The 13,359-nt window shown below is 40.0% G+C and overlaps 1 protein-coding gene across 1 annotated transcript in view; it reads left to right on the forward strand.

Moving 5' to 3' along the window:
- The window catches only part of LOC107647002, a 30,472-nt gene continuing 20,433 nt past the window's right edge, over positions 3,321–13,359 (forward strand). Inside the window, exons 1-3 of the mRNA XM_016351140.1 lie at positions 3,321–3,647; positions 3,930–4,165; positions 4,523–4,910. Of these exons, the coding sequence (XP_016206626.1) occupies positions 3,321–3,647; positions 3,930–4,165; positions 4,523–4,910 (951 nt within the window). The remainder of the gene's footprint in view (positions 3,648–3,929; positions 4,166–4,522; positions 4,911–13,359) is intronic.

Consider the following 13,359-nt stretch of genomic DNA (forward strand, 5'->3'; position numbering starts at 1 on the left):
TTGATGTTGTAAATTATGCAGAGGTTAGCGTAGGAGGCGCACTGTAATTTCAAGAAGACAATTGTGTAGCAAGGAGGATGCAAAGGCCAGGTGGAATAAGTAGGCTTGGGCTATGGGTTTTAGAGTGTTGGATGTACTAACTAAAATTTGTAGGTTTAACTTAGTTACTGGTTTTGTTATTTACTTGTGTTCTTAAAAATTTCATATAATTGGTATTACATTGGTGTAAAAGGGAGTTTACGATTGAGTTCAAATTTTTGGTGTATGTTGTCCTATTTTAGCTCAATTCTTTATACGTTATAATTATCCATTATTTTTCATGACCTTTGAACACTTTGCTATGGGTGAGAGATGACACCAATTGGTCATAAAACAACAAGCTTTCACCATCCAACAATTTTGACTTCATGAAAAATTCAACAATTCATCACATAAGGAAAATTGTCTCAATAGTTATGTCAAAGTAGCGGTATGAAAATCAAAATGTTAAATGAATTTTTTCTAGTGCGACAGGATAACTCCCAACCTATTCGATTTCAATGTAAAACAATTCATAAAGAGAAAGCCTCTTGTGCCTCATCGTGAAACCATAACCATGCGATGACAACAGAGAGCACAAAGTGAAACCGCTTAACTTATTCCTCCTAGGAGGGGGTTTTTCCTTCGTCGAAGACACGACACCCGGCGAGCTAGGTTCTAACCTCCATCTGCTGCTACTCTATCTCGGCCTATTTTTTACTCAAGTGGCTATCCCCGACTGCTAGATATGCACTTTAACGGGAATTTCAATGAATATTCCTTTCGAATAGGCCACATGAAAGTACTCCTTCACATGGCCAAGGAGAACATCCCGGTTAGTGTTCAACCCACTCAGAGTACATGATAGGATGAGATCTTTCCAGAAACTCAGAACTTCTTCCCAAGAATCTGGGAGATAAAAACTTTACAAAAACACAACGTTATAACTGAGACCGATGTTCAACCCCAAAATAATGTGTCGATTATTTAATCTACGATCAGTACTCATGTAAAGTATTTTATATAAAGATACTAGATTTAAACAAATTCATTCAACAAAATATTATTCGTACAACAAAGTCAATTATTAAAATCAATTCATGTATTGTGAATAAATATATAAATTTTATTTAATTTACTTTTAATATATATTTTATATTAATAACTAATTTTAGTATACAAATAACTAATAACAGTTGTTAGATGTGCTGAAGAGACAGAATTGTGCAGTGCCTTCACGGTATGTCGTGTGCAAATTGATACGTGCGTCTTGGAAGTGATTCAGGAGAGGATTCGTATCACTGTTGGTTCAAGGGGCTATGATGTTTTCGTGAAGGAGGTTGGTAATGAAGCGTGTAACATGCTATGTAAGAGGGTTATTATGGATAATGAAGTCACCAACTGTGGGCTCTCGAACCATGTGATAACAAATCTGAGTCCAGCAAATGAGGCATGGCAGCGAAGGCAGCCATCCCCATCAAAGGCGGACGACCAAGATGAAGGGTTGATGATGATGGTGCAACAGGGCGAGGAAGAAACCAAGGACAGAATTGTAATTTTGGATGATATTTTGAATAAATGGGTTAAATGAAGTATTAATCATAATCATGGAAAACTAGTAATGTATTAGTTAGTTAATAGTATCAATAAAGGAGTCTGTGATTTTAGTGGTGAAACTGGTGCTAGTTATGAGGCTGACTCAGATAGAACGGTTACTTGTGTGTATGGGGCTTTGTGTAACGGGCTGAGAAGGGGTACCAATAAGAGTAAACAAAAAAAGAAGGAAGTGATAAGGGCTGGGATAAGGAAAAATAACTGTTGTGATGTGGAGGCTCCCACTTTGGGCCTATATCCTCGGGCTGGCAATGACCCGGTTGAGGGAAGACGCAGCTGTGAAGTGGATGATGGCTCTTCATTGGGCCTTACTCCTTTGCCTGCCCACGACCCGGTTAGAGAGAGGAGTCTGAAGCGGTTTCTTTCTCCTGTGCAGCAACATCACGATCACCTAAGCTCGAGCTCCCTTGAATAGGTCGCTGAGCCAAGGGTCAGAGATGGCATCTGTGGGAGCTTGCGGACTGTCGATCGAGAAAGGCGCCTGGTCTGTAGGTGGGATGGTTGGGGCCGAGCCGGTGGAGAAGCTGGAGATGGGGAAAACGACGGGGATGGTCTTCGTGGTGGAGGAGCAGACACGCCTGGGCAGGCTGTTAAGGATGATGAACAATGCTATGCGGATCGGAGGGCGGTCGAGGTAGAAGCGACTGAAGAGGGACTCGGTCCTACGGCGAGGGCGGGTCGAACACAGGTCTGGCGCTGGAGATTGAAGCGGCAATCGCGTGCGGGAAACAAGTCGGAACCTGTGCTGGGGTAGGGGCTGGTCAAGGGTGCATTCTGGAACACAGTGGAGGCCGGGGGGCTATTGGACAGGCTGTGGTAGGTCGTGAAGTTGCTGGACCTGGAAAGGATGGCCGCGATCAAGAGGAGGGGGTGAGTGACTTTCAGTGCCTTGAGGACCAAAGGTTGGAAAACAAGTTGACCTGGGAGCTGGCTATGGAATCTGGTGCTATGGTGTGTAATGAGAAAGATGATATTATGGCAATTCTCCAGGCACAGAATGAAGAAATAGCTCAGAAGAGAAAACTGGCAAAACAAAAGGTGAAGATGAGGCGATGCAGACCCAAATCTAAAAAACAGGTGTGTAAAAATAATTCTAAATGACTTTCAGTTCTTGGAACGTTAGGGGGTTACGGGGTGACGGAAAGATGAGAATGGTGAAGGAGTTAAAAAACAAACATAACTTGAGTATGTTAGGTTTGATTGAGACTAAAAGACAGGTGGTGACGAGTTTTGACGTTGCAAAGATATGGGGGTCTATTGGGGCATGTTGGGAATATGTAGGGTCGGATGGTGTATCCGGTGGTCTTTTGCTGATATGGGATGAAAATTTTTTTAAAATGAATAACTGCTATAAGGGGGTAAGATGGTTATGTGTTGAAGGTTTCTTGTTAAATAATAGTTTCCACTGTGCTATTTGCTTAGTCTATAGTGTGCATAGTAGAGAAGAGAAGAGCCATGTGTGGGAGGAGTTGAGTTATATTGCGGGTCTGTGTCAGGTCCCTTGCTGTTTCATGGGAGACTTTAATGAAATAGTTAATGTGGAGGAACGGAAAGGTGCTGTGAATTTACCACTGTCGGCAAAAGAGTTCAAGATTTGGATTCAAGACATGCACTTAGTAGATCTGCCACTTACCGATCACAAATTTACATGGTTTTGAGGCCGTTCATGCAGTCGAATTGATAGAGCCATGGTATGTGTAGAGTGGTTGGAGGCGTTTCCTGAGACTAGGTTACGAGGTGGACCAAGGGGCTTGTCAGATCACTGCCCTATTATTGTGGAAGGTAATAAGGTAAGGGGAGGTCCTAGGCCTTTTCAAAGCCTTAATTCGTGGTTTACACAAGAAGGTTTTCTTGAAATGGTTAAGGAGGAATGGAGAGGCTTAGGGGAGCTACAGCTCACAGATAAATTGAAGGCGTTAACGGGTCCATTGGGAAGATGGCATAAGGACAACTTTGGTGAGATGGATAAGAGGATCTTGAAGTTTGAGGAAGAGATAAAAAAGGTTGATGATATGGTAAGTAATGGAGTGTATTATGGAACTATAGAGGCTAGGAGGAAGGCGTTAGTCACTTGCTGTGAAAGGTGGTATGTGAGGAAAGAAATTCACTGGAAGCAAATGTTTCGGTCTAGGCAAGCAAAGGAAATGGACAGAATCACAAGGTACTTCCACAATATAGCGTCAGCAAGAAGGAGAAATAATCGGATTGATACTCTGATAGTTAACGGCAGACTATTAAGGAATCAAGCTAGAATAAAGATTGCTATTAGAGAGTTTTATAAACATCTGTATTATTAGGAGAGCTCTCCATTGTTGGGGTTCAGAGATGGTCTTGTGGAAAGAATAGCTAAGGAAGATTCTGTGAACTTGGAGGCAATGCCATCGGCGGAGGAAATTAGAAAGGCAGTGTGGGATTGTGAGTCATCGAAGGCGCCAAGCAGTGATGGGTACAACATGAATTTCATCAAGAGGTGCTGGGATGGGATTAGGGCTGAATTTACGGCAGCAGTGATGGAGTTTTTTCAAACATCCAGGTTACCGGCAGATTCCAATATTACGTGGGTGGGGTTGGCCCCTAAGTTCATTGGAGCGAAGGAGATTAAAGACCTCTGACCCATCAGTATAGTTGGCTGCGTGTACAAGGTTATTTCGAAGGTTTTAGTTAGGAGGATGCGAGCAATGATGCCAGGATTGGTAGGGGAGACTCAGAGTGCTTTTATGAGGGGTAGGAAAATTCATGATGGGGCTCTCACAGTGTGTGAAATAGTGCACTGGCTTAAAAGGAAATCTAAGAAGGCAACCATACTCAAGTTAGATTTTCAAAAAGCTTATGACAGAGTCAAGTGGAGCATTGTGGATATTGTGCTGTAAAAGATGGGGTTTTGATGCAGGTGGAGGGCGTGGGTCATGGAGTGTGTAACTACAGCTTCCATGTCGGTCTTGATTAATGGTTCGCCATCTAAACCATTTAAAATGGTGAAGGGCTTGAGACAAGGTGACCCGCTTTCTCCCTTCTTGTTTGTGCTGGTTGTGGATGTTCTACATAGAATGGTTGGGGAGGTAGTTAGGAACAGATGTATTTCTCCGTTGGTGGTTGGTCAAGACAGTGTGGAGCTATCACACCTTCAGTTTGCTGATGATACTATCCTGTTTTGCCTACTAGAAGATGAGACTATGAAGAATTACAAGCGGCTGCTGCGTTGGTTTGAGTTGATGTTAGGTCTCAGTATCAATTTCAAAAAGCCCAGTCTGATTCCTATCAATTGTCAAGAGCAGTGGGTACAGAGTATGTGTCGGTTGTAGGGTTGTCAAGAAGGTGGCTGATGAGCGGATAATTTATACGCTTTTTGGCATTGTTTTTAGTATGTTTTTAGTATATTTTAGTTAGTTTTTATTATGTTTTTATTAGTTTTTATTCAAAAACCACATTTCTGGACTTTACTATGAGTTTGTGTGTTTTTTTGTGATTTCAGGTATTTTCTAGCTGAAATTTAGGGACCTGAGCAAAAATCTGATTCAGAGGCTGAAAAAGGACTGCAGATGCTATTGGATTCTGACCTCCCTGCACTCGAAGTAGATTTTCTGGAGCTACAAAAGCCTAATTGGCACGCTCTTAATTGCGTTGGAACGTAGACATCCTGGGCTTTCCAGCAATATATAATAGTCCATACTTTGCCCAAGATTTGATGGCTCAAACTGGCGTTCCAATTCAGCTTAAGAATTTTGGCGTTTAACGCCAGAACTGGCATAAAAGCTGGAGTTAAACGCCCAAACTGACACAAAAGCTGGCGTTTAACTCCAAGAAAAGTCTCTACACATGAAAGCTTCATTGCTCAGTCCAAGCACACACCAAGTGGGCCCCGGAAGTGGATTTTTACACTTAACACCCTAGCTTACTCATTTTCTGTAACCCTAGGTCACTAGTTTACTATAAAAATCACTTTTAGTAATTCATCTTGTACCTCATGACACTTTACACGTTTCATATTGTATCTTCTACGGCATGAGTTTCTAAACCCCATTGTTGGGGGTGAGGAGCTCTGCTGTTCTTCATGAATTAATGCAATTACTACTGTTTTCCATTCTATCACGCTTGCTTCTATTCTAAGATATTCATTCGCACTTCAATTTGATGAATGTGATGATCCGTGACACTCATCATCATTCTCACCTATGAACGCATGCCTGACAACCACCTCCGTTCTACATGCAATCAAGCTTGAATGTGTATCTCTTGGGTTTCTAATCTAAGATTGGAACCTTCGTGGTATAGGCTAGAATTATTGGCGGTCATTCTTGAGATCCAAAAAGTCTAAACCTTGTCTGTGGTATTCTGAGTAGGATCTGGGAAGGGATAACTGTGACGAGCTTCAAACTCGCGAGTGTTGGGCGTAGTGACAGACGCAAAATGATCAATGGATCCTATTCCGACATGATCGAGAACCGACATATGATTAGCCGTGCGGTGACAGCGCATTTGGAACATTTTCACTGAGAGAACGGGAAGTAGCCATTGACAACGGTGATGCCTAACATAAAGCTTGCCATGGAAGGAGCCTTGCGTGCATGAAGAAGAAGACAGTAGGAAAGCAGAGATTCAGAAGACAAAGCATCTCCAAAACCTCAACCTATTCTCCATTACAGCATAACAAGTATTTATTTCATGTTCTTCTACTTTTTACAATTAAATCTGAGAATTATTGATATCCTAACTAAGAGTTATAAGATAACCATAGCTTGCTTCAAGCCGACGATCTCCGTGGGATCGACCCTTACTCACGTAAGGTATTACTTGGATGATCCAGTGCACTTGCTGGTTAGTTGTGCGAAATTGCAAAAGTGTGATTGTGATTTCGTGCACCAAGTTTTTGGCGCCGTTGTCGGGGATTTTTCGAGTTTGGACAACTCACAGTTTATTTTGTTGCTTAGATTAGGAATATTTTATTTTTGTTGGTTTAGAGTCTTTTATTTGAGTTTAGTTTCATATTTTAAGTTTGGTGTCAGTTGCATGCTTTTATTTTCTTTTAATTTTTCGAATTTGCATGTTCTTAGTTCTTTCTTGATCCTTAAAAATTCTAAGTTTGGTGTCTTCTTTGTGTTTTCCTTTAAATTTTCAAAAAATTTTGCTTGATTTTCTAAAACTTTTAAGTTTGGTGTGTTTTTGTGCTTTTATTTACTTAAAAAAAAATTTTTTCAAAAATTTGTTCTTGGTGTTCATCTTGATCTTCAAAGTGTTCTTGGTGTTCATCTTGACATTCAAAGTTTTCTTGTTTGTTCTCTTTGTTTTGATCTAAAATTTCTAAGTTTAGTGTCATTTTGTTGTTTTTCTCTTTTCTCATTAAAATTCAAAAATAAAAAAAAATATATTTTCCTTATTTTACTCATAAATTTTGAAATTTAACATTAAAGTAGTCAAAGATTTTCAAAATCATATCTCTTCTTTTTAATCAAGTCAAAATTCTAATTTCAAAAATTGATCTTTTCAAATATTTTTCAAAAAAAAATCAAATCTTTTTAATTTCTTCAATCATATCTTCTCAATCATATCTTTTCCAAAATAATCCTCAATCATATCTTTTTGATTGCTAATCTCAAAATCTTTTTAATTAATTAATTAATTTAGTTTTCAATTTGCTTTTATTTCATTTTCTTCTAATTTTCGAAAACCATATCCAAAATTTTTCAAATCTTTTTAATTAATTAGCCATTTTAGCATTCGAATTATTTATTTATCTTTTTACTTTTTCTTAAATTTTTGAAACTTTTATTTTATTTTTTATTTATTTTGTTTTATTTTTTTTCGGTTACTTTTAATTAAATAAAATAAAAAAAAATTCATATCAATTCACTTTTCTCTATCATGGACATAAGTGGAAGTGGACAGTCCAAAAGGACTCTGGGGTCATATGCTAACCCCATTACAGCTGCATATGGGAGTAGCATCTGTATACCTCCCATCAAAGCAAGCAGTTTTGAGCTAAATCCTCAGCTCATTATCATGGTGCAGCAAAATTGCCAGTATTCCGGTCTTCCACAGGAAGAACTTACTGAGTTTTTGGCACAGTTCTTACAAATTGCTGACACATTACGTGATAAAGAAGTGGATCAGGATGTCTACAGATTACTACTATTTCCATTTGCTGTAAAAGATCAAGCTAAGAGGTGGTTAAATAACCAACCCACAACAAGCATAAAAACATGGAGACAGTTAACAAACAAATTCCTGAATCAATTCTACCCTCCAAAAAGGATGACACAGCTAAGGCTGGACATCCAAGGCTTTAAACAAGAGGATCATGAATCCCTTTATAATGCCTGGGAGAGGTACAAAGGGATGCTAAGGAAATGCCCCTCTGAAATATTTTCATAGTGGGTATAGTTAGACATCTTCTACTATGGGCTTACAGAAAAAGCTCAGATGTCTCTAGACCACTCAGCTGGTGGATTTATACACATGAGGAAGACAATTGAAGAGGCTCAAGAACTCATAGATACGGTTGCTAGAAATCAATATCTATACTCAAGCAGTGAGTCCTCCATAAAAGAAGAGGCTATGACAGTAACTACTGATCCTAATCCTCAAGAACAAATTGTTGAACTTAATCAGAAATTACTCTTTGTGACAAAATAATTAGCAGAATTTAAAGAGATACTCCAGGACAGTAAAAATGCTAACAAAAATATGGAAGCACAATTGAATCAGACAAGACAGTAGCTATCTAAATAGATAACAGAAGAATGCCAAGCTGTCCAATTAAGGAGTGGGAAGACATTGAATAAATCAGCTCAAAGTAGCAGAAAGCCAAGAAAGGAACAATTGACAGAGGATGACCAAACCACTGCCCAAAATCCCTCTGAGGATAGCAAGAGCCCAGAGAGGAATAATTCGGGCGTTCAAATGCCAGAAAAGGGTGAAAGACTGGCGTTAAACGCCCAGTGGATGCCCAATCCTGGCGTTCAAACGCCAATGAGGGATCAGACACCTGCAAGTGCTGATAGTAACCCCTCTAAAAAGGCTTCTCCAACCACCTCTGTAGGGACTAAACCTACAGCAACTATGGTTGAAGAATATAAAGCCAAGATGCCTTACCCTCAGAAACTCCGCCAAGCAGAGCAGGATAAACAATTTGCCTGCTTTGCAGACTATCTCAGGACTCTTGAGATAAAGATCCCATTTGCAGAGGCACTTGAGCAAATACCCTCTTATGCTAAGTTCATGAAGAGATCTTAAGTCATAAGAAGGATTGGAGAGAAACTGAAAAAGTGTTTCTCACTGAAGAATGCAGTGCGGTCATTCTGAAAAAGCTTACCAGAGAAGCTTCAAGATCCAGAGAGCTTTATGATACCATGCACATTAGAGGGTGCTTGTACCAAGACAGCTCTATGTGACCTTGGAGCAAGTATCAATCTAATACCTACATCCACCATCAGAAAGCTTGGCTTGACTGAAGAGGTCAAACCAACTTGGATATGTCTTCAACTTGCTGATGGCTCCATTAAATACCCATCAGGCATAATTGAGGACATGATTGTCAAGGTTGGGCCATTTGCCTTTCCCACTGACTTTGTAGTGCTGGAAATGAAGGAGCACAAGAGTGCAACTCTAATTCTAGGAAGACCTTTCCTAGCAACTGGACGATGTCTCATTGATGTCCAAAAAGGGGAAGTGACCCTGAGAGTCAATGAGGATGAGTTCAAGTTAAATGTTGTCAAAGCTATGCAGCATCCAGACACGTCAAATGACTGCATGAGCGTTGATATTATTGGCTCCCTGGTGAAAGAGGTCAATATGACTGAAAGTCTTGAATCAGAGCTAGAGGACATCTTTAAAGATGTTCAGCCTGATCTGGAGGAATCAGAGGAAATAAAAAAACCTCTGAAAATCCCTCAAGAAGAGGAGAAACCTCCTAAACCCGAGCTCAAACCACTATCACCATCCTTGAAATATGCATTTCTGGGAGAGGGTGACACTTTTCCAGTGATCATAAGCTCTACTTTAAATCCACAGGAAGAGAAAGCACTAATTCAAGTGCTAAGGACACACAAGACAGCTCTTGGGTGTTCCATAACTGACCTTAAGGGCATTAGCCCAGGAAGATGCATGCACAAGATCCTATTGGAGGATGATGCTAAGCCAGTGGTTCAACCACAGAGGCGGTTAAATCCAGCCATGAAGGAAGTGGTGCAGAAAGAGGTCACTAAGTTACTAGAGGCTGGGATTATTTATCCTCTTTCTGATAGCCCCTGGGTGAGCCCTGTCCACGTTGTCCCCAAGAAGGGAGGCATGACAGTGGTTCATAATGAAAAGAATGAACTGGTTCCCACAAGAACAGTTACAGGGTGGCGTATGTGTATTGACTACAGAAGGCTCAATACAGCCACCAGAAAGCATAAAATTTGAAAAAAGGGAATAGAGGTGGATCAAGCTAAAGTGGAAGTAATTGAAAAATTACCACCACCTGCCAATGTAAAGGTAATCAGAAGCTTTCTGGGACATGCAGGATTCTATAGGAGGTTTATAAAGGATTTTTCAAAAATTGCAAAACCTCTGAGCAATCTGCTAGCTGCTGACACGCCATTTGTATTTGACACAAAGTGTCTGCAAGCGTTTGAAACCCTAAAAGCTAAGCTAGTCACAGCACCAGTCATCTCTGCACCAGACTGGACATTACCATTCGAACTAATGTGTGATGCCAGTGACCATGCCATTGGTGCAGTGTTGGAACAGAGGCATAACAAGCTTCTGCACGTCATTTACTATGCTAGCTGTGTTTTAAATGATGCACAGAAGAATTACACAACCACAGAAAAAGAGTTACTTGCAGTGGTTTATGCCATTGACAAGTTTAGATCCTATTTAGTAGGTTCAAAAGTGATTGTGTATACTGACCATGCTGTTCTTAAATACCTACTCACAAAGCAGGATTCGAAACCCAACTCATAAGATGAGTGTTGCTTCTGCAAGAGTTTGATATAGAAATAAGAGACAGAAAAGGGACAGAGAACCAGGTAGCTGATCACCTGTACCGGATAGAACCAGTAGCAGGGGCGTCCCTCCCTCCTACTGAGATCTCTGAAACCTTTTCGGATGAGCAACTCTTCGCCATTCAGGAAGCACCATGGTTTGCAGACAGGAAAGGGAAGAAGCATGAAAGGCTTCTCTCAATACCGAGTCAAATAAAACCCCCACATTCAAACTCTAAGTTTGGTGTTGGGAGGCCACAACCAAACTCTAAGTTTGGTGTTAAGAGGCCATCATCATGCTCTGAGTATCCGTAAGGCTCCATGAGAGCCCACTGTCAAGCTACTGACATTAAAGAAGTTCTTGTTGGGAGGCAACCCAATTTTACTTATCTATGTTAAATTTCTATTTTCCATTGTTATTTTATGATTTTTGTAGGTTGATGATCATGTGAAGTTACAAAAACAATTGAAAAAGCAAAAACAAACTGAAAAACAATGAAAAATAGCACACCTTGGAGGAGAAGCCTACTGGCATTTAAACGCCAGTAAGGGCAGTAGAATGGGCGTTAAACGCCCAGTCTGGCACCATTCTGGGCGTTTAACTCCAGAAATGGGCACCAGACTGGCGTTTAACACCAGAAAAAGGCAAGAAGCTGGCGTTAAACGCCAGAAATGGGCAGCAACCTGGCGTTTAACGCCAAGATTGGCAGCAAAGGGCGTTTTGCAAGCCTAATTGGTGCAGGGATGAGAAATCCTTGACACCTCAGGATCTGTGGACCCCACAGGATCCCCACCAACCTCAACTCACACTCTCTCTTCTTCACACCCTTTTACTCTTCCCCATATACCCTTCACCAACCACCTCAATACCTCTTCCCCAGAAACCCCTCACTTATCAAATCCTACCCTCTTCTCCATAAAACCTTCACCAATCCACATCCATCCATCACAAACCCACCCATACATGGCTGAACCTTACCCTCTCCCCACTCCTATAAAAACCCATCTTCACCCCTTCATTTTCACACATCTTTTGCTCAGCGACTAGCAAACCTTCTAAGTTTGGTATGGTAAAAGCATTGCTTTTCGTTTTTCCATAACCATTTATGACACCTAAGGCTGGAGAAACCTCTAGGAAGAGGAAAGAGAAGGCAGTGGCCTCCAACTCCGAGTCATGAGAGATGGAGAGATTCATCTCAAAAGCCCATCACTAGAAAGAGGATGGAGCAAACAAGAGAGCCCACTCATGGACCTCAACAGCAGCAACCCATTATCCTCCATGAAATTAGAGAAGACCAAAGAGTTATGAGAGAGGAGCAACAAAGGCAAGGAAGAGATATTGAGTAGCTCAAGCACTCCATAAGATCTTCAAGAGGAAGAACAAGCCGCCATCACTAAGGTGGACCCGTTCTTTAATGTCCTTGTTCTTTATTTTCTATTTTTTGAATTTTTATGCTCTATGTTTATTTATATTTGTGTCTTATTATATGATCACTAGTGTCTAAGTGTCTATGCCTTAAAGCTATGAAAATGAATCCATCACCTTTCTTAAATAAAAAGTGTTTTTTATTGCAAAAGAAAAAGAAGTACATGAATTTCAAATTTTAAAATAGATTAATTATTTTGATGTGGTGGCAATACTTTTTATTTTTCTGAATGAATGCTTGAACAGTGCATATTATTGAATTTGTTGTCCATGAATGTTAACATTGTTGGCTCTTGAAAGAATAATGGAAAAGGAGAAATGTTATTGATAATCTAAAAAATCATATAATTGATTCTTGAAGCAAGAAAATGCAGTGAAAAGCTTGCAGAAAAAAAAAGAGGCAAAAAATAAAAGAAAAAGAAAGAAAAAGAAAAGCAAGCAGAAAAAGCCAATAGCCCTTTAAACCAAAAGGCAAGGGTAAAATAAAAAGGATCCAAGGCTTTGAGCATCAGTGGATAGGAGGGCCCACAGGAATAAAATCCTGGCCTAAGTGACTAAACCAAGCTGTCCCTAACCATGTGCTTGTGGCGTGAAGGTGTCAAGTGAAAACTTGAGACTGAGCGGTTAAAGTCGTGATCCAAAGCAAAAAGAGTGTGCTTAAGAGCTCTGGACACCTCTAATTGGGGACTCTAGCAAAGCTGAGTCACAATCTGAAAAGGTTCACCCAGTTATGTGTCTGTGGGATTTATGTATCCGGTGGTAATACTGGAAAACAAAATGCTTAGGGTCACGGCCAAGACTCATAAAGTAACTGTATTCAAGAATCAACATACTGTACTAGGAGAATCAATAACACTATCTGAATTATGAGTTCTTATAGATGTCAATCGTTCTGAACTTCAAAGGAAAAAGTGAGATGGCAAAACTGTTTAGAAGCAAAAAGCTAATAGCCCCACTCATCTAATTAAGACTGATCTTCATAGATGTTTTTGGGGTTCATTGTATATTCTCTTCTTTTTATCCTATTTGATTTTTAGTTGCTTGGGGACAAGCAACAATTTAAGTTTGGTGTTGTGATGAGTGGATAATTTATAGGCTTTTTGGCATTGTTTTTAGTATGTTTTTAGTATATTTTAGTTAGTTTATATTATGTTTTTATTAGTTTTTATTCAAAAACCACATTTCTGGACTTTACTATGAGTTTGTTTGTTTTTCTGTGATTTCAGGTATTTTCTGGCTGAAATTGACGGACCTGAGCAAAAATCTGATTCAGAGGCGGAAAAAGGACTGCAGATTCTGTTGGATTCTGACCTCCCTACACTCGAAGTGGATTTTCTG

The sequence above is a fragment of the Arachis ipaensis genome, chromosome B06 (genome assembly GCF_000816755.2).
Source record: "Arachis ipaensis cultivar K30076 chromosome B06, Araip1.1, whole genome shotgun sequence".
Taxonomy (NCBI): domain Eukaryota; kingdom Viridiplantae; phylum Streptophyta; class Magnoliopsida; order Fabales; family Fabaceae; genus Arachis; species Arachis ipaensis.